The sequence below is a fragment of the Ictalurus punctatus genome, chromosome 15, assembly GCF_001660625.3.
Source record: "Ictalurus punctatus breed USDA103 chromosome 15, Coco_2.0, whole genome shotgun sequence".
Taxonomy (NCBI): Eukaryota; Metazoa; Chordata; class Actinopteri; order Siluriformes; family Ictaluridae; genus Ictalurus; species Ictalurus punctatus.
In genome coordinates this window covers 15,431,170-15,452,936 of record NC_030430.2, presented here as the reverse complement: position 1 = coordinate 15,452,936, position 21,767 = coordinate 15,431,170, and the positions used below count along the sequence as shown (strand labels likewise).

Genomic DNA, 21,767 nt, shown 5'->3' with positions numbered 1-21,767 from the left:
AAGTATTCCCCAACTCGCTCTTTATCATGCACCACTTGATCGATTGTAGAGTGCAAAAACAGTTATTGTTTTAGCATTTTGATCAAGCACCATCCATTTCCTTATCCCTTTGCTAGAAGTGCTGTTTCTTAAGAATTATGCTTGAAATTTGAAGCTGTAATCTGTTGAAAGTAATGGATGTGATATTAAACTGATAGTAAAACAATGTTACTGTAGCTGCTGTCTTCCCTAGTCCAAAATATGAAAAAGCAAAATCTGGGTAATCATAACTTTGAATACTATTATTTGATAATTTACAAAAATCATTATTTTATGATTTTTTTTTTTTGTAATACTTTGTTAAGGATCACTGAACTTGCATTGTACACTGCATTAGTTAACATTAACGAAGCACAACTTTAATCATAATTAATTAAAGCAAGTGATAAAGATAACGCACCTACAGTGATGATTGTTTATTCAATTCATGATCAAAAATAAGTCCACATGAATTGGCAAACATTTTATCACAGCATGTTCTGAAAACGTTCATAATTTATTGAACTCTGTGTTCAGGTGTAAATATTGGAACTTGCATTTCAGCTTCAGTTTTGAACTTTGCCAGTTTATTAAGGGTTTGGTTTACATTTCCCACTGTGGCCTTAATTTTACTCACTGATGAGCTAAAAAATGGTTTATGCAGGTTCTGAATATTTAACACATTTCATTTATTTTTAAGCAGTTAAAATGGTCATTACTTTATATTGCTTATAGTTTATTAATGCTGAAGTACATGGGTTGTTCATGTAATCCAGTTCATTAAATAATGTCAGTTAAGTGAATGTTAAGTATTACCATTATTTCTTTTGTACTTTTAAAAACAAAAACAGTGAACTTAATTTTCTTCCGTAATGCTTTAAAGATGACCTTTCTTGCTACCTGAATGACCAGTCTAATTAAACAAAAGTTTTAAGAAGTTATGTGAACACATATATAACAGTCTGAGTTTATTAAACAAGATAGATACAAAGTGTTCTTGACATTGATATTTTCTAAATTAAATCTCGCTGTATTGTCTGTGCATACTGAATTAAATCTTGGAGACCACAATGCAAGACAAATGAAATGTAATAACTTCCAGACATATATAACAATGTCATATATTTGTTAACAGTTAATAACAATTACTGTCAGAGAAGTCCATGCGGAAACATAAAAAAGGCTTAACACTGAATACTGAAAACGTCAACATGGGGGGTGCGGGGAAGAAATACAACCATCAAGGTGAATATTCAAGGTACAAATAAATGATAAAAAGAATGGATATTAAAAAACAATCAGTACTTACAGAGATAATCATCAATAACTGGAAATACAGATGAAAAAACAAAAAGTACACTAGCTAAAGCTTGTAATTTGCACTATTAATGATGAATACATGGTATACTTTATAATAAATGTACACATCTCATTCATATAAAGAGATTTCGGCAAATGGACAACTGGCTAAAATAATCTGGAGTCTGTTAAAGCCCCGGTTAGGATGTATGGATTCAGAGCTAAATAAAACCGGACTAATGTGCAAAAAAAACAAACAAACAAAAAAAAATCATCATCACAATCAGTGTCTGCCAGTCTGCTATGAGAAATGTGAAAACCAAAAAAGCCAGAACATACTGACTGGGGCTTTGATATGTAAACATGCTTGAGTTCCATTGTACAGCTTTCTATTGAGGTTTTACACACAATGAGAACATTCTTTTAGGCCACAGACACGGAATCAAACCAACACATGAGCCTCTTCGTGATTAGGAATAGTTATATACTGTTTGCTCTCTTTATTAGAATGACAGAGATCATGTCACTGTAACAGACAAGTCACAGTCAAAAACATTACTCCTCTGCTGAGTTTTTAAACCTCAAAGAAATTAGAAAGCAACTTTGGGCTACTTAAGTTTTTTTTGTTTTTTTTAATTGACAATCTGTTGAATCAGTAAACTGAACAAATCCTTATTAAGACCACTGTAATTTTGGCCTATTGGAACATTGGAAGCAACAACTAATGAAACCTATACACATATGAAATAATAAAGAACTTAAGGAGAACATTACACATTAATTACACTGATAAAAACTTTCTGGCAGTTACTTATGTTCTCAAATTAAACAGTATGAGCTTAACAAATGACTGGTATGGTATGACTGATGATTAAAAAAAAAAGCCTGTAAGTGAAGTTGCTGCAGTGTTTGACAACGCAAATCACTTTGAGAAGACTATGAAACGTCAGGATTCTACAACTGCTTTACTGAACCGACAGTGTGACACTAAAAATGTTTTGGTCATTTTATTTTATGAATCGACTTCTATAAATTCATGTACTTCACAATTATTATTATTATTATTATTATTATTTAAAATCACCTTCATTTGCAAACAATCTCTATGGGTCCATGTTCAGGGGAATTTCTTGGAAAAATTAATACTGAATACTAAACATTTGCACTTTACACTAATCAGACATTATTTATACTTGATTAAAGCCAGGATGAGCTTTAACATACCTTTCCCCTATAAAGCTAGCTGTAAAGCAAATGTCTATTTCATTTATTTAATATTCAGGGAAACTGTGCTAATATTCATCAGAAAATTTGCGAAATACACTGGTCATACTAGGATTGTGGTTAATATGTTGTATGTAAATCTCTGTTGCAGCAAATTTAAATTGTAATCATACACATGTAATAGTCTATATTGTAGGCAGTAACGTTTGCCCAGAGATTTTACTAGCACGCTGGGCAGCTGGTACAGGGCAAATATACGCTCTTACATATCTCAACCGAAACAATCTAACTGAATGCCAAATATCGCAACGACTTTTTAAATTTACAATTACATTCTTATGCGTACTTCATATTGTTTGAGCGACTCCCTTTTAATACTGTAGCTGCTTTTTAAAGAAGCATTTTTTGTACTCGTTCTGATTCAAAGTACATTGACAGCTAAATTACTGAATATATTTTTGAGCACATTACAATACACCTTCACTATGAGCCACAATAGCTGATCTTTTGAAACTAGACAAAACTTATAAAGCTTTTACAGGTGGATTTTTGCATCACTGGCATTTTCTATAAAGTTTAGGGATCAGTACTACAAAGTCCAGCGCAGGGCTGCTGCTTTTTTGTCCTCAAATCCCCAATAATGACAATCATTTAAAAGACCCATGACTAGTTGCAGCTTCTCACTCATTTGTCAAGGTGCTTCTACATTACTTGTTTTTACAGGGATGAAGAAGAGTTCATGAGTATACACCCCTGACTTTTAACCACACCGTGTCAATACATCAGCCCATTTAATGGACAGTGTAATGTCATATGATGAAGTGCTAAAAATGATAGCTTTTCCTCACAACATTAGGATTGGCCTAAAGGACAGATCAGGAAATCAAACCAATTTCCATGACATTGCACACAAAAAAAAAAGTATACATGGTACATCTGTGATGTATTTCATATAAGAGATTATTTTAGAGAGCATCTGGTCATACTGATGCTCTTTGTACATTTTCTATAGAACCTCCATAGAAAAATGCCTTTAAGAGATAGTATAAAAATAAAAGGAACTCTTACCACATAACCTTGGTGTACACCTACTACAATTTAGTTTATGAAAAGTGGGTAAAATGGTTACGTAAGGTTTGTACGTAATAAAGAAAGCTAAAAACTGATCACCAAGTGTATCGCTGGTGTTCTCTGAACACACTGACATTGTTCCCACACATGAATCCCATTTCTAGGTCAAATCATCCCTTGCCAAGTTCACACACACCACAACATTTTATCGAGAAAAAAAATGATTAATATGTTACTTGTCATTTTTATCCCAATATCTGATATCTGTCTATCGATGGTTAAAAGAAACATAAAGTGGAGGCACTGTCATATCCACACTAACACTAAACACATAACCCTGTAAAACCTGATGGTGCCATACTGTATGTAAAAAGAGACAGAAACTGACCAACACTAAAAGACTGTCAGCCCCAAAACAAGGCCTTACGTTCTGTCTGAAAATTCAAACATTTAAGCTGAACCCCAAAGACTGGAAAGTGCTTAAAGCTTATCTTTGGATGCCTCCTAATACACCCTCAGTAACATAATATGAGAACAAACTAATGGAAAACGCTCTGTCGATCTGTTTCTGGAATGCATGTCAGTTAGACTAGTGTCCGAGGCGAATCAGCAGCAGACACCTGGTGTTGAGATGGCAGCCAGTCGAGCCGCTACACTAATTTTCACTAAACTGCTAAATAAAGCAAAGAGTATGGCAGACACAAGTGTCCTTTTCAGGACCGCAGTACTGTCTATTCCTTTGTCTTCTTTTTTTTCTAAACAGAAGAGCAGTCTGGCACACACAATAAGATGAGGAGGTAAAGGGAAGAGCAAAGCAAAGCTCAGATGAGAGAGACACGTATGGGGATACTGGGAGATTCTGTTCTCTGTGGAGAGTGGTGGCTAACCAGATGCTCCACCACTGTGTGTTTGGACATGTGCTTCATAAGGTAGGTCTCCTAAAAAAAAAAAAAAAAAAAAAAAAAGAGAGAGAGAGGAAATGTAAGTTGTCTGTTTAGATCAAAACATGCTACAATTGCTGAAAGAGCTTTACAGCGTAAGTGAATAGTGATGCATTGCATTTCTGAAACAAGCACATAATTTTTTTTATTAACCTTGAATACTGTTTACCTGCTTCTGAGAGCAGGGTTTGTTCAATCTATATAATTCTACAGTCATGTGAAAAAAAAGTACACCCCATGGAAATTATTGGCCTTTTTGACATATTTGGACAGGCAAACATTTGATCATCTTTGATACAGTGCCTATTAATATAGGTGACATACTTGAACAAAATCATAAGGAAAATTTGCTTTTTCAATCATTTATTCAACAAAAATATCAATAGATATGATATTCATCTGTGAAAAAAGTAAGTACACCCTTGGCCTCAGAAGCTAGTATTCCCCCCTTTAACAGAAATAACTTCTTGTAGGCGTTTTGCATAATTGTCCACCAGTCTCTAACATCGGCTTGCTTGAATATTTGGCCACTCTTCCATGCAATATTCTTTCAGTTGCAAGATGTTTGAGGTTATTATTGCATGTACTGCCTGTTTCGAACCCCCCCCAACATTTCAGTGCATTCAAATCTGGTCTTTGACTAGGCCATTCCATAACCCTCCATTTCTTCTTTCTGATCCATTCCTTGGTGGATTTGCAAGTGTGCTTAATATCATTATCCTGTTGAAAGGTCCACTTTTGGTCCAACTTTCAGACAGATGGTCTCACATTATCTTCAAGCACACTTTGATATGATGCAGAATTCATAGTTGTATCAATAAATGCAGGCTGTCCAGTCACTGAAGCAGTGAAGCAACCCCAAACATAACATTTTCACCACCCTGCTTCACAGTTGGTATGAGGTGCTTCTCCTGAAAAGCTGTCTTTGGTCTGTGCCAAACATGTCTGCTGTTACTGTGGCCAAACAACTCGATCTTTGATTGGTCTGTCCAGAGCACATTATTCCAAAAGGCCTGTTCTTTGCCTATATGCTCATTGGCAAACTGTAGTCTTGCAAAGGCTTTTTCCTGGCACGCCTCCCATGCAGGTCAAATTTGTGTAATCTCTTTCTGATTGTACAAGCATGCACTTCGACACCAACAGTTGCAAGACTTACTAGCAGATCCTGTGACTGAAATTTTGTGGTTCTTGGAGATTTCATTTTGCATCGGTCTGCAACGGTCTGCTCTTGGGTTGAATTTGCTGGCACGGCCAGTCCTGGTCATTTGAAATCTGCACCATTTGTAGACGATTTTCCTTACAGTGGAATGATGAATTTCTACTTGCCAGACTAGGCATAGGCATCCACAACCTTTTTTCTGAAGGCCATACAGGACTCTTTAGATCTTGCCATGATGCCACCACAGTCCTCTATAGCAAAGGGAACACCAGACACTAGATGTGAGAGGGGTATAAATGAGACAGGTTCCACTCGCACAACTTAAGCAGGTTCTAAATGTCAATTTTATGTGTCGTTTGATACAGTGCATCAACTTTATTAATAGGCACTGTTTCAAAGAGGATCAAATGTTTGCTTTACCAAATATGTAAAAAAAAAAAAAAAAAAATCCAACAATTTCCATGGGGTGTACTTATTATTTCAAATGACTGTATATAAACACTTGACATTTTCTGAGGTTCACAAAGTTCTGAGACAGTAGCAATGTTTCCATCGAGTTTGTGTGGTAAAATTAAAATGCATTAAAAACCTTTCTGCTGGTGGCTCGCTTCCATTCAATAACTGCTTTTTAATTAAAAAAAAAAAGTTTATGTAAAGACGTCATTTCCTGCAGCAGCCTGCTGTTACATAAGTTCTACTTTGTCAGTAAAAGAGTCTCCATGCTCTGTTAAGAACCTTTCTAATAGTATTTCACAACATTTCTTGGTTTACCTCCCAGAACTATGGAAGTGCACAGCACCCGGCTATTCTTTCAATATTGCATCTCTACGGCAGGCCTACTGAACACATGCGCTCTCATGAACTGCCTCATGAGACCACTTTGTCACTTAATTGGTGAGTAACTGGCATTTCGCTGAGCTGGGGTGAGTTACTGTACATGTTGCAGACATGAGCAACTCTTGAAGCAATGGGCAGATTTATTGAACATTTGGTTGGAGCAAGTAAAATCAATCTACTCCAATCTGGACAGTGGATAGCTGACCCCTAGGTTATGGAGTTTCTATTCCAAAAAACTTCAGATAGGATCAAATCATTCAGACACTCTGTGTTCATCATCACTGGGGACAGACTGTGTGCCCACAATGTACCATCCATAAACTGGCAGTGGTGCCACCAAATTCCCTCTACACTTTCCTTCGGATTTTGCTATTAACATGCTGCCAGAGGCCTTTAGGAAGGGATTCATTTGGACTTCAGTGTTGGCCAGCTTCTTTTTCATTGAGAAAAAGGATGGGGGACTCCAGCTGTGCATTGATTACAGAGTAGAGCTCGACTGACCGATTGGTTTTGCTGATTAATCAACACAATAACCGATTGCTCGTACTATCGGTTAACTGCAAAAATGTGTTGCAGAAGCAGCTGAGAAGAGTCCGCTGACATTATACAGTATGAGAAAGGTGAAATAAAAACTATCACTGCCAAATGTTGGTGTGTTAATTGAAGTGTTTTTAAAATTCATTTTGGAAGTCTTTTATTTGGAGTTTTACTAGTTGTTCAGTTTGGATGTATCTTTTATTTACTTTAATATGTATTTCATAAAAAAAGTACAGTACATTTTCATAGTACAGTCAGTACTGTTTATTTTGTAATAAAGTTCAGAAATATTTGAGTATATGAGTGTTATGTTTTCGTTCAGTATCAATTTCGAAAACGATTGTTTGATTAATCGGTTATCGGCAGGAATTGCCCAACTTAGTTGTTAGTCCACTATTCTTCGACCTCTACTACAAAGTACTGAACCAGGTCACCAAAAGGTTCATTATCCCTTGCCTATTTTGACAGCAGCACTGGAACAGTTTCCTGGTGCCAGAGGTTTCAAAATACCTGTGGAAGTCTACCTTCTCCACAGCCATGGAGCACTATGAATACCTTGTGATGCCTCTTGGCTTGACCAAAATTACAGCTGTTTTCAACTTATTTGTCAAGCAAGTGTTCTGCTTTGTACAGAATACAGCACCAAACACAGGTTGAGGCAGTCAGCTCTGAAACCATTTTGAGAAACAGATGCAGATCCACCCACTTTTTTGTAGTGGTTTACATCTATGACACCATTCTTACGACCTGGAGTAGTACTTAGGTCATGAAAAGCTCACACTGACACACAGGCTGTGCATCAACCTTTGAGGAGACCTTTGTGCAGGCAGTGCTGAGCACTGTGGCCTCAGCTCTCTGATCATAGCAGTATTGTACAGTCATACATGTTGTTTCTTATTGACTTACTAAATATGTTACTTCTGAGGAAAAGGTTCCCAATGGTTTTGTCTTTCCACTACCATTCTGGTTTTACATTGTTCAAATAAAACTCTTTATAGCTAATTAAACTGTAAACCTCATTACAAAAATTCTCTCAAGTACTGTCAAGTTAGCTCACATTATCTAGATGACTTAGTAGGGAAGATTATGAAGACTTGATTATTATAACCTAAAAGTCTTTCAGACACCAGGCCACGTTAGCTTATGTAAGCTAGCTGGCTATCATAAAGGATGATTATGAAAGATTTACGGATATGCTCATATAGGGCTGCACAATTAATCGAATATCGATCGCAATTACGATTTTGACTGCCCACGATTAAATTAACATAATCGAGTGCGATATTAACGTTTAAAGTTCGTCCTCTGCTAAAACTCTTCTGCAGATCAAATCAAGCGCTTCCTATACTTACAGCCTATGACTATAGAGCGGCGCAGGGATGACGTCATTTTGTAGTGTCAAAACACCGAAATGGCGTTTTTAGCGCTGGAGCTGCCAGCCTCGCTTCAAGCTCCAGCGCTTTGCGCAAGGAGAAATCATGACATTAACATGATGCTAAATGGCACTACAGAGTTTGTCAGGGACATTAAACGTCATCACGCTGAACGGGAAAAAACTTTGCAGATACAGGGCTCTACCGTGCGACCATTTCACTCGCATTTGTGACTGAAAAGTATTTTGTGCGACTGTGAATAAATATTTATTCGCACCGGTGCGAGTGACCTGTTCGGAGTTGTATACTACAATCGGAATAAAAACTACAGGAAGTCCAAAATACATCTACACCAAGCAACAGTTACTTTCACACTGCTTTTCATCTCCTCAGTCAACCGAACAAGTGTGTAAATACTGCAGAGAAGCCATTATGATGACGAGCAAGTCTGTACATCATCTGCTTCAACTTCCTGATCTCAGAAACTGCCATCTTTTATTGATCCCGCAAAATGACCTGAACTTGCACCTGCTCGTGTAGACACAGCGGCTTCGGGCGGAGTAAATTAATAATAATGCTAATGCTACAAGGTGGGTTTAATTCAAACTTCTTTTTAAAAAAATTCCTCACCAATCATAATCAAGACTAAGACCTCTTCAGTCTGTAAACCTACAGTACACTTCAGCTCTCCATTCACTAACTCTAATTCACTTCATTTAAACTCACGGTTCCCAGATATCACTAGAAAACTCAATTCCAGTTTCCATGTTTTGATTTAATACCCCCCAAAATATTATCAGCAGACATGGACACTGTACTGGGGGAACCCATCTAAAACTGATAAACAAACAAAAATAAAACTACTAAAATGTAAAGACAGAAAATGTGCTTAGTTATAAATAAATCATTTAATATAAAAAATGTATATAATAACAACTCCATTAAATATAAATAAAATGAGAAATGAAATAATATTTAATTACTATGGGTTGCATTTAATATCAATATGACCTTAAGCTTAGTTCGCTATTTCCTTAGAAAGCTAATAGCCTTTTTCCTAATATGGATCATTTTTGTGTTAGTCTACTTTTAATTAGGACTCTCTATTGTTTTTAAGATATTTAAAAATAAATATATTATGCTTGTTTACTTATCAATTAACCAGCAGTATCTCATTGCTATTATTTTAACTCAATTAACAGTGACCACGAGCAGAGAGCTTACATTTAACTGTTTATGATAGACCTCCTGATTATAGTTTAAACAAAAAAAGATTGGTATCTGGATCGTTATCGGTCGTAAAAATCCTGATCGGAGAATCAGTAATGAACACCATTAAACTAAAGCGCTTTGCATTTGATGGATAAATGAACTCACCCAATCACATCCTATATGAGATTATTCAGATATATACACAATATACACAGAGTGGTTCGAGAACTGGCTCCAGCCCAGAACCATGACAGTGGAAAATGTCTAATAGTGTAGCTTTATTATATTTTGATATATAATATTTTCCTTAAAATATTTAAGAGGAGCAGACTTCAAACAATGAACATTGATGTTTATTGTATGTATTTACAAGGTGGAACAGGTTAACGGTTGTTTTTTTGCATACAGTCTGTAAAATTAACTGAAAATATTCAATTTAGTTTACCAGAAGGTAAATTAATTTGTCATGGCTCAAACTATGTTCCTAAATTCTGTCATAATTGACTAGCTCAAGTTTTCTCATGCCTACTTAATAAATGTGAACGTGCAATAAAAATATGTTATTAAAATCAATTAATAATTATGATAAATAATCGAGATTATCATTTTGTCCATAATCGTGCAGCCCTATGCTCATATGCAAATCCTCTCAGACACCAGGTCAAATTAGCAGTAAAGATTAGGTACATTTATGAATATGTTGAAAACGTCCACTCAGAATTAGCTTAAATCAGCTACCTGGATAACAAAACCTATGAGATAAAAAACATGCCTTCTGTGGTCTGAAATCTGCAGAGAGACCTTAGCCTTCTAGGCTGCTTTGAGCTACTCCAATCAGACAATTATTTTGCTGTGGAGTGTAGTATAGTGCATATTACACTGCACTGTACAGTAACACTGCTTAGGACATTCTAATTCTTTGACACTTCATGCAAGGTTTTTTTTTTATCCCATATCCCTGCTTGCAGAGGTATGTAGATGGTTACTCACTGATGTGTATGCGCGGCCACACATACTGCAGCAGTAGGCTTTAGCGTTTTTCACGGCATGGGCTGACAGGTGGATCTGTAGGGAGGCCGAGTCTGTGTAGGCACGGTAGCAGTTCGGGCACTTGTACGGCTTGTCTTTGTTATGTTGCCTCTGATGGGACTAAGCAATAAGAGGAACACATGTCTGGCATTTAAAAGAAAACGGATAATAGCAAAGCAAGCATTCATGCTAGCACATTCTTTGTCTCTATAGTGTTGGGCATATTAGGGAAACACTGTTCGGTAATTAATCTCTTTAATTAAGTACCTTTTCAATGATGGGTGTGATAAATGTTGGCTGACAAACAATGTATACCCAAATATGGGTGACAGCCAGTAGTTATAGCTGATAAAGTAGGAACGAGATAGGTGTACACCATAAAAGATTATACATATATACATATACATAAAAAAAGATTATACATACACACATTATATATATATATATATATATATATATATAAATAAATAATGTGTGTGAATAACATACATACACACACACACACACAATATATATATATATATATATATATATATATATATATATATATATATATATATATATATATACACACACACACACACACACACACACACACACTCATTGGACCTTTCTATTTCCATTAGGCCTATCAAAACTTCTATATCTATCAAAAAGACAATTTTTCATATTCCATTCCCATTCTTACTATTCCAAGTCTAAATTAGTCTACAGTCAGTCCCTCTTTCTTCCTAATTTTCAACTAATTGAGTCACACTCAGATTTTTTTTCCTGTTATACTCACCTGTAAATTCGACAGCTGTGTGAATGCTTTTTCACATCCGGGATGGCCACACTTATAAGGTCTGTCCCCAGTATGAATCCTATATAATGTAATAACCAAAAATAAATTAGTCATCTTGATACCAAACGAATTGGGAAATAAATGCACAGCAACTCTAGATTTGTTTAAGAACAGATGTAGTTTAATGTGTGCACAAGAAAGCAGATTTTTATGAAGTATAAACAAATGATCTCAAGACACTAGTGGAATCCTTACCTGGCAGAGTTGGTGCTGTTATTAAGCAGAGGAGAGGCACAACCAAGTATAAGGGAAGAAATGCGACTTTTGTTTGTCCAGGGAGCTTATTATGCCCTTAGTGATCCATTTGAGAAGGCATATAGCAGCTTCATCACCAGGTTAATTAGTATTAAAATGTTTTTAAAGTGGTTTGGTACCTTGGTACTATTTCACTAAAGTACTTTTGTGTAACCCCAAAAGAAAAAGAAAAACTTTCCTTTGAATTCTGAACTTGATGTTGTGACAGGCTATAAACACTAAGGATGCAGTACCCTTATGTACTGCTCATCATTTGGGGTTCAGTGGAGGGGGTTTTATCAAGATTACTGACCTGGTATGCTGTTGCAGGTGAGAGAGCTGGCGGAAAGAGTTCTCACAGTAGGAACAGTGGTAAGGTTTGATTCCTAAGTGAATCCGCAGGTGTTGAGCTAGATATGAAGCATTGGCAAAAGACTTGGAACAGTGAGGACACTTATGCGGTTTGGCCTCCGTGTGGGACTTCGAATGGATCTGCATCTCTGACTTGTTGAAGAAGGTGAGTGGACATACTTTACACCTACACAGAATAGACACAGACAAAAGTCAAGCAAGTGCTACATTTACAGGGAAACACAGTAATTATAGTGATACATTACGTGTGACACAGTAGTCAGAAACAAACTACACTGTCATTTTTATAATGAGAAAACAACCACTGTATTTGCATAAAAATTATAATATCTATTGACTAAAAATAAATAAATGTCATATTGGAAATCAGAGTTGTCAGTAAAGCATGTCATCTAAAATATCTATGAGTACTAGACATTCTGTTAATCAGCAAGTTGGTAAAATATTACTAAATGTACAGATGCCCAGTAGAGACCATACACCCCATTAATGTTCAGACCTGTAAGTTTTCCCCTCTTTTGCGATGGTGACTGACTGGTCGGGGCCAGATGCCAGAATTGGGTAGGGCACTACCAGCAGGGGGCCTGTGGTATTCTCTGCTTTGATCTTCTTGCGTCCACGTAAGGGTTTGGGCTGAGGCCCCAGCATACCTGCCAAGCCTGCGTTCTTCACCTGATCTATGCCAGGGGCACTGGCCAGGCCTGAGATGACATTCAGAGAGGATGCTGCTCCTAGTCGGCTCTGACTGCTGGATGTGGTGGTGGATGTCATGGCCTGTGATGTGCTGTGACTGTCTGCACGAGAAGTAGGTACTAGACCTGTATTTGAACAAGTGGAATATATTTAGGGATTTGCTATTTAAACATGGCTGTCTGCTGTTAGCTATTAATAGAAGTAATAGCTAACAGTATCAGAAATACTTCCTTGCTCAGAATCACAATTTGTATATGGTTCTTAACTTAGATAAGTTTTCCAGAAGACATCAGCTATTTCCATAAAGCTGGTATAGCCACTCACCTATTTTTTTTTTTTTAATTACCCATCTATCTACAGTCCCCTCTGAAACCATTGGAATGGCAAGGCCAATTCATTTGTTTGTGCAGTACACCAAAAGACATTTGGGTTTGAGATAAAAAAAAAAAAAATGGATATGAGATAAGAGATTAGGATTTCAGCTTTTATTTCCTGTTATTTACATCCAGAAATGTTAAACAACATAAAACATAGAATCTTTTGTATCAGACCACCCAATTTTTAGGTGAGAAAAGTATAAGAACGGGTAAGTATTTAAGTAAATTAAAGTAAATAACACTTAATATTTGGTTGCATATACCTTGCTTGCAATAACTGCATCAAGCCTGCGACTCACTGACATCACTAAATTGGGTTCTTCTTTTGTAATGCTTTTCCAGGCTTTTACCCCAGCCTCTTTCACTTGTTGTTTGTTTCAGGTGTTCCTCTTTTCAATCTACTATTCAGGAGGTGAAATGCATGCTCAGTTGAGTTAAGGTCTGGTGATTGACTTGGCCAACCTAAATCCTTCCACTTTTCCCCTTTATAAAGTCCTTTGTTGTGTTGGCAGTGTGTTTTGGATCATTGTCTTGCTGCATGATGAAGTTCCTCCCAATTAATTTGGATGCATATCTCTTTAAATTGGCACACAAAATGTTTCTGTATACTTCTAAATTCATTCTGCTGTTACCATCATGAGTTACATCATCAATAAAGACTAGTGAGCCCATTCCAGAAGCTGCCACGCAAGCCCAGGCCATGACACTACCTCCACCATGTTTAACAGATGAGATTGTTTTGTTCATGTTTTGGATAATGAGCAGAACCTTTTTTTCTCCACACTTTGGCCTTTCCATCACTATGGTAGAAGTTAATCTTGGTTAGAGAACTTTTGTGGCTCATCTCCGTATTTCTTTGCGAATTTCAATCAGGCTCTCAGGGTGTTTGTCTTCAGTGGTTGTTGTTTTCCTTGGACGACCCAAAAGTCTGTTGCTCAGTACACCAGCGGTTTCTTTCTCAGGACACTCCAAAATGTTGTATTAGCTATGTCCAATGTTTCTGCAATGCCGCTGATTGATTTTCCCTCTTTTCTCAGCTTCAAAATGGCTTGCTTTTCCCCCCATAGACAGCTCTCTGATCTTCATGTAGGCTTATCCTTTTTAACAACAAATGCAGTCTTCACAGATGAAACTGAAGGCTAAAACCAAGAGTAGAGGTTCAGAGCTATTTCTTGTTTAAACAATCAATGTAACAGCACACATCTGGATAACAAGAAACACCTACCCTTCACATGTTCCAATATTTTTGCTTGCTTAAAAATTGGGTGGTCTGATACAAAATGTGCAATTTTCTATGTCGTTTACCACATCTACATATAAAAACCAGGAAATAAAATCTGAAATTCTAAACTATTCTCATATTCATCTTTTGATCTCAAACTCAAATGTCTTCAGTAAAAACAAACAAATTAGCCTTGTTGTTCCAATAGTTCCAGAGGGGACCGTGTGCATATATTTAACTATTGCAAAACATGTCACTGTAAGAAGGTTTGTAAATACAAACTTTGAAGTATGTAGGGTTGAGGGGTTTCATGTTCATATTTACAGATTGTGGATTCCTTGCCTTTTTGTTGTCTGATTTTTTGGGGGAACCAATAAGTAAAGCAGTTTATTATTGAAGTAATTTTAAACAGAAGATCAAGACTAGTAATATAACATTATGTGGAGGTGAAAGGATTAAGATGGAGTATTGCCTCTTTCTCAGAGAAAAGTAGTCTTAAACATCAATTTTAGATGGAAAAAAGTATGGTCAACTGTGTATAGCCCAGTAACATCACACCCAATTCACTATGAACCAAAAGTAGGTCAGGAGTTGACGTGTAATGGCCTTCCAAAACTTTCAGACCCCATTTATACCTGGTCATTTCATTCATCTTAGGTCTCAGGATTATAGCTGAATTACATCATGTTAAGGGAGAATAAGTACAAGGGGATGAAATGAAAGCATGTGCATATCACTGATGCATTTGGCTAAGGCCAGTGTCATGAGCAGGGCTACCCCATAAGACAAATGTCTTTTAAATCAATAAATGCCTTAAATCAATATTCTCTATGCCCTCAAATGTCTGCTTGAATAATGCTTCCAGCACCAAGGACAGGTCACAAATAAGCTGCCTAGGGACTGGCAAAGAATGGTCGACTCCTTCTAAATATCTGTAGATGAGGGGATGCTAACGCATGGCAGCATTATTGAACTGGCATGCAGAAATGGGTGACATATAGACCTTAATGGTAGACAAGGATGTACTATTGTCCATAAGATCGTGTAGAAAAGATACTGTCAGACTGAGCACTGATAAGACACAAGCAGGCAAGTCTTATCTGGTGAGACACTATTTCTAAAACACCTGCCACTTCCAGCCTTATAGTGGATGAGGCCCTTGCATTATCATGGGGGAACCCAAATGCCTGACCTGTCCAGATTCCATCGAAATAGGAAGATTTCATAGTAAACTAAATTTTGCAGCCTCTGGTTATTGTTCTGACCACCCATTTGGGAAATCACATAGCTTGTTGACTAAAAGTTTTCCAGCCAGAGCTGGAGGCTGGTGGGAGTGATCTATGCAGGCAAAGTGGTCATAGAAATAGACAACAATCTATTCATCATGTTGACACACTGAGCTGCTGATTTGCCTGCAGGAGATGATTTATTACACTGAAAACCTTTAGGCCATAGCCTAAATCAAGGTGTAATGTTGTACCAATAAGTGTGCAAACACTGCTTGTGTACATCTCATCAAGTCTCACTTTCGCATGAGAGTACTCAGCACCTGGAAACAGACAGCATGGGCTGATACACATTACCACTCTTGTGCTGTAACCCCAGTGAACAAATGATGGGTGTCCATAGGTGGGGAGGGCCTCTCCCCACAGATTGAGGCGTTCCTCTTTTTTTTGTAGACCAGAAGGAAAAAAAAAAACCTTATACACATGGGGAGTCCACATAAACAATAGGCAGGCCTTTTTCTCTTTGGGTAAGAGGGGTGGATTTTGGGGTTTTATTTGCAATGGCAAATGACATCTTACCCCAACTCCCCAGGAGTTTGCCCTGAAACCAATGGTTTCCAGTTGGGTAGCTTCCTCAGCATGTTTTAGCTCCATACAAGAAAAGCAAAAATGACATGAATCCCTCTCTGTGATAAGGGCACTGCATTAAGCTGAATTGCCTCACTAGGTCTCAAAGACCTTAAACAGTGCCATGCTATAGTGGAAGCCTGCTAGCTGTGACAGACAAGCAGGTACCAGTGTCAGTGTGGAAACAATGTGGCAAAGCTAGGCAGGTAGCCTGTAATTACTAGTTCAGTCAACAAGTGGCTAGCAGGCTAAGCAAATCTGCTAGAATTTCTCATTTCAATGATGATCACACGTAGTGGAGGCTGGTGTGGCCTCTTATGGACACTCTGAAAGCCATGGAGGAAATGTGGTACAACAAGAGAGTAATATTGAGGTTGTGAGAAACAAATGTTTACTGAGAGAAGTGGGCATGGTCAGGTTTTATATGCCTGCAGTCAGGACAGGCCCTTCCTCAGCTTTGGATACACGCTCCTGTCAGGCAAGCCAGATTCGGTGCTATTGGAAGCTTCTATAGAGATCAGGTACAGATGTCCCTCCCATAGGTGGATCTTAAAGAGAAGATGATGGAAGAGAACTGAAGTAAACAAATCTGGTTGTATAATTTAAAAGGATGGTCTATACCTGAACGATGGTTTGCTCTAACAGCCTGATCCACAGCTTGGCGCATGTGCCAGTCTTCCCATAATCCTTTAGCCTTCACAGCTGACTTGTCGTCCATGGTCACCTCTTGATCACCAGAAAGAAAATCACCACCCATTATCACTGCTGGTAACATATCCACATTTAAATACATGAAAAATATAACATGCAGCATCCAATGGTTCTGTGTTATATAGCACCTACACACCACAAATTCTGTGTCCTAAATCCACAAACCCACTGTACACTAAGGATGTCAAAGTGCCAAACGTCATGTTCAGTACCTGGAACACTACTGGAGGCTGGGCGGGCATGCAGGGCGACATCGGGTTGGGTTGAGTTGTGGGCTTGCAGGCTCGGAACTTGCTGCAGTTTGGGGATTGGCATCATGTGCTGCGCAGCGTCGGAGGGTTGTGAGGCCACCAGCAGCGTCTGCTGAGAGGGAACAGTGGTGGGTGGCAAATGCGCAGGTCTGATCTTTTCTGCCATCAGCTGCTCTTTGATCTTGTCGATTAGTACCAGGTTATCCAGCTGTAAGAATCATTGGTTATGCTCAAACTGGGGACATTATTTGAAGGGGAAGAAAAAAAAAAAGAAAAAAAAAAAAACCACTACTGAGATCTAGGGTCATATAATAGAAGGTCTTTAGTAACACTGCATATGTATGCAAGTTATAATGGAACTGGCATGTGTTTTGCAATATCCATTATGGTTTACTGTAGGACGATCCAAAATAGTAGCAGCTGATAAGAAAGCAGATGGCAGAATATAACATAAAAGTCTCAAGTAAACAGAACATAATATACCCATCAGGTGTTTATTTGTTGTACTATAGAAATTCTTCTTATAGTAACTTTTACTAATGAGATTAATTCATATATAATAGGTAGTGTATTAGTCGCACAAAGGTGAGTTCATGGGATTATAACTGACTAAATATGTAATACATAGTTGAATTATCATCATATGAAATTGGATTATTAAATCTCTATTAACATTTTTTTTGACCTTTGAAGAACAGACCAACGACAAAAACGATAGGTGAAAATTTGACTTGCAAGTGCAAGCTGAAATTATAGATTCCAAAGGTAATGTCTCACCTGAGCAGGCATGGATGGAGGTGGTGGCCAGAAATACGGATTATTGAATCGAGGCTCAGCCATGCCTTTAAAGGAAGCAAAGTACAACATTTTAAAACAAGCTAAATTTCATAGTGCACAATGAGGACAAAAGAAAGCTAATTCATGAAGACAAATTGGCATTAATCCATATTGTTTATATGTCCTAACTAGGATTTTACCCTGCAAAAATGAATAAATAATTTTTTTTTTCACACCAACAAAAACTAATCTTTAACATCTAAGTTTCTCTATGAATCATGTAACAGCAAAGTTTAGATTTTGTTTAAAAGTAATCCGGGTTGCATTCAAGCCATCATTTAATCCTGGTTTGAGTTGATCAGTAAACCCAGATTAACGTTATTTCTTTTTCTCAATAACTTCAGGTTTATATACTAGTTAGAAATTCATTTTAATCTTGCATCACATTCCAAAACAGCAGTGATGAATGATGAATTTCTGGAAAATGACTTCTTACATATTTTGTATTTTAGTTAGTTTTTTTTAATTATAAGATAGGAAAAAGGATTGGTAATGATCCATCTCAAGTGTGACACTGAAATTAAATCCCAGATTAAGCTTTTAATCAAAAAGTCAAAGTTCTCATCAGGAATTAAGGTTTTAATCAGAAGTTCAGGTTTTAAATAGCAGTTTACTAGGCCTGGTTGTGTAACTGGTGCATAAAAATAATGATAATGATAAAAAGATGAATATCAGCAAATTGTTTGTTTAATTTAATTCCTCACGGTGCAACTGGTCCAAACTAGTACTGCACAATACGGACAAAATCCCTAATATCACAACCGTGATATTGCTTGTAACACAACAGTCAGCATTTGATGTGAGATGAATAAAGAGTTTCCTGTGTTATTTGACCAGCAAAAATAAATGCAATAGACCCCATAAAAACATTCAACTGAAATATAATCACCATTATATTTAACTGTCGTGCAAAACTTCAAATGCCAAAACCTGAGTAAATGACTTACAAATGACATCTGACAAATGACACTGTGCAGTATTGACTGTTCATGAGGGGGGGAAAATCTACAATTTCCAAGAATTCTGACCAACAGATGCTCACTCATAGAGCAGACTAACAATAAAACTTAAACCGTGTACATTTTGACGTGGATGCCGTATAAAAGTTACAGAACTTTCTTCAGTAGTGTTTGGGAATACTCATTAATGACCAGGTCAGCGGTGATGGGTTAAAAACTGATGCGGGCCTCCTCGATGCCTCCTCACACTTTTACCAAAAAAAATCAGACAAAAGAAAAAAAAATGGCAGCCCGTCTTATTTTCATATGGAACGGCGCCATATTTCACACACCCTTCACATTTTACACTGGATCTGTGTTTAACAAGGACAACATACAAAGTGCTAATGTGTGTATTTGTTTACACAGATTTGCACCTTTGAATTGCCCGGCCCCTTTGAAAAAAAAAAAAAAAAAAAAAAAAAAAAAATGACACTTCCTACAACAATCATGCCGTGCAGAAAATGGCTTACAAACGCTGCGCCGTGCTCACAGCTGGAATTTGACACCATCCTCGCTAACGACTGCTTTATAACGCTGCATAGTGAAATGTGCACAGAAATATTTTACAGCTGCAGACCGAGCGCGTTCGCATAATGACATTTGGGGGCATATTTAGCATGCCTATGCCCAGATAAAAGACAAGCCATCTTCGCCGGGGAGGCTTTCGTGACAATGAAACTGTCCATCGGGGATAGGGAAAGGAGGAGTAAAAACGTTGCACACAAACCTTGTGTTCGGACTGCAGTTTCCCTCGCAGGAGAAGCTTAATAAAACCTAAAAGACCTCGGTGTTCTTTCTGTGTGCCTCCACGCTGCAGCGCTTCCGGGTCGCCCAGTGTTCACTTCTGGTGCTTCCCACAGAGCCGCTAACACTCCCAGAGTGTAGAACATACAGCGTGTGTGCTAACGAAGAGCAGAGCCATTCCTGAAATTCACACTAATGCTCCAGATCCAGTGCCACAAGCCTTCTGTAATGATTAAACAAAAAAGGATTAAACTAAACACATCAATAAGGCATGGAGAAGCTAAAAGTGTTCAGATAAACGAGTTAATTTGTTTAAGTAATGTAGTTTAAGAAATCTAAAATATTAAATTGTGAAGCATGTGAGGGCTTTTGTAATAATCTATTACAAATGGGGAACAGTATTACAAAAGGTGCAAACATTCACCGATGCTCAAGAAGGCAACATTAAGAGACGGGTGTGTAAACTTTTCAACAGGATGATCGGTGTAAATTATTATTTTGTTTAAAGGTATTATATTTTACATTTAGTACTGTCCTTCAGAAGCTACAAAAGATATGTATATTTTTCCAAGAAGGCAAAATAATAACAAATTACACCGATTATCCTGTTCAGAAGTTTACACCCCCTGGCTCTTAATTTTTCGTGTTGCCTTCTTGAGCATCAGTTAGCGTTTGCACCTGTTGTAATAGTTTAATAGTGTACGAGTTCCTCAGTTGTGCTCAGTGTGAAAAGTTGGAGCTCAATATGATATAGTCACTGTTGGAAAGGGGAATATGCAGAAAAGCAAGCAAAGTGCAGGACCTGGAGGATTTTTTTGAAGAACCGTGGGCAGTTTAACTGCTGAGGACAAACAAGGGACTCATGATCAACTATCACAAAACATAAAACAAAACAAACAAAAAAAGTCCTATTTTTTAAGATTAACATTTTTTATTAACATTTTGCAGATTCTGCAAGGCATATGCAAACTAATACACAAATGACTAACTAAAATCTGTGACTTTAAGGTGTTAAGGGAAACATATAAATTAATTCTTTATTTGGTCAGGAATACTGCTGAAATGTTTATTTATTTTTTACTAACTTGTTTAGAACTTAATTCTCTTAGCTTGCATCAGTTTCAAAAGGATCCAAATGTCTTGTAGCATATTTGAAGAGGGTACCACCTGAAAACCGTATGTGTGTGTGTGTGTGTGTGTGTGTGTGTGTGTGTGTGTGTGTGTGTGTGTGTGTGTGTGTGTGTGTGTGTCATATAATTAGGATATCACCACATACGTCACTGGCATAAAGTTGGCTTGACGTTGTACGGTCGATATTCGCAGATATGCGGAAATTAAGGGAATTAGAACACCATCTCTAAAGTTACATACGACATTGTTAAACACGTTTCTAACTCCACTAGCATTTGCAGGGAATGACTAACCAACTGTAAAGTGTTTAACTAGGGGTCAGCTATAATGCAAAACTCTTAGATTTTTGATATGTAACAAAATAATCATATACAAAAATTGCCATGCATTTTATTACTGCATGGGCTCATATCCAAAATATACCATAATTTAAAGCTCAATAGCATTTGAAGGGAATAACTTACAGTCACACAACCAACTGTACAGTGTTCATCTAAATGGCAGGTATGACGAACACCTTTTAGATTTTTGATATTTAATCAAATAAACTATTAAATCATATGTACATTTTATATGTATTTCACTACAGAATGGGCCATACACAAAATATACCATTATTTAAAGCTCAATAGCATTTGAAGGGAATGATGTACAGTCACACAACCAACTGTAAAGTGTTCATCTAGGTGTCAGGTATAACACACACCTTTTAGATTTGTGATATTTGTTAAAATAAACTATTAAATCATATGTAAATATTGCCATGTATTTCACTACAGAATGGGCCCATACACAAA

General features: G+C 37.2%; 1 protein-coding gene across 4 annotated transcripts; it reads right to left on the bottom strand.

Moving 5' to 3' along the window:
• Nucleotides 1–973: 973 nt before the first annotated feature.
• On the bottom strand, nt 974–19,954 carry znf362b (zinc finger protein 362b). 4 transcript variants are annotated; one of them, XM_017487651.3, is made up of 9 exons: nt 19,823–19,954; nt 18,035–18,099; nt 17,219–17,465; nt 16,917–17,060; nt 12,650–12,968; nt 12,092–12,316; nt 11,485–11,563; nt 10,662–10,820; nt 974–4,550 (listed from the first exon to the last, which is right to left on the bottom strand). In XM_017487651.3, exons 2-9 carry the CDS (start codon nt 18,095–18,097, stop codon nt 4,434–4,436), a joined length of 1,353 nt encoding a protein of 450 aa, XP_017343140.1. In that variant the 5' UTR covers nt 18,098–18,099; nt 19,823–19,954; the 3' UTR covers nt 974–4,433. The 4 variants fall into 4 exon arrangements, with proteins under 4 accessions (XP_017343140.1, XP_017343141.1, XP_017343142.1 ...); XM_017487652.3 differs by having other exon boundaries at nt 16,917–17,021; XM_017487653.3 differs by having other exon boundaries at nt 17,219–17,369.
• Between the last annotated feature and the right edge of the window lie 1,813 nt (nt 19,955–21,767).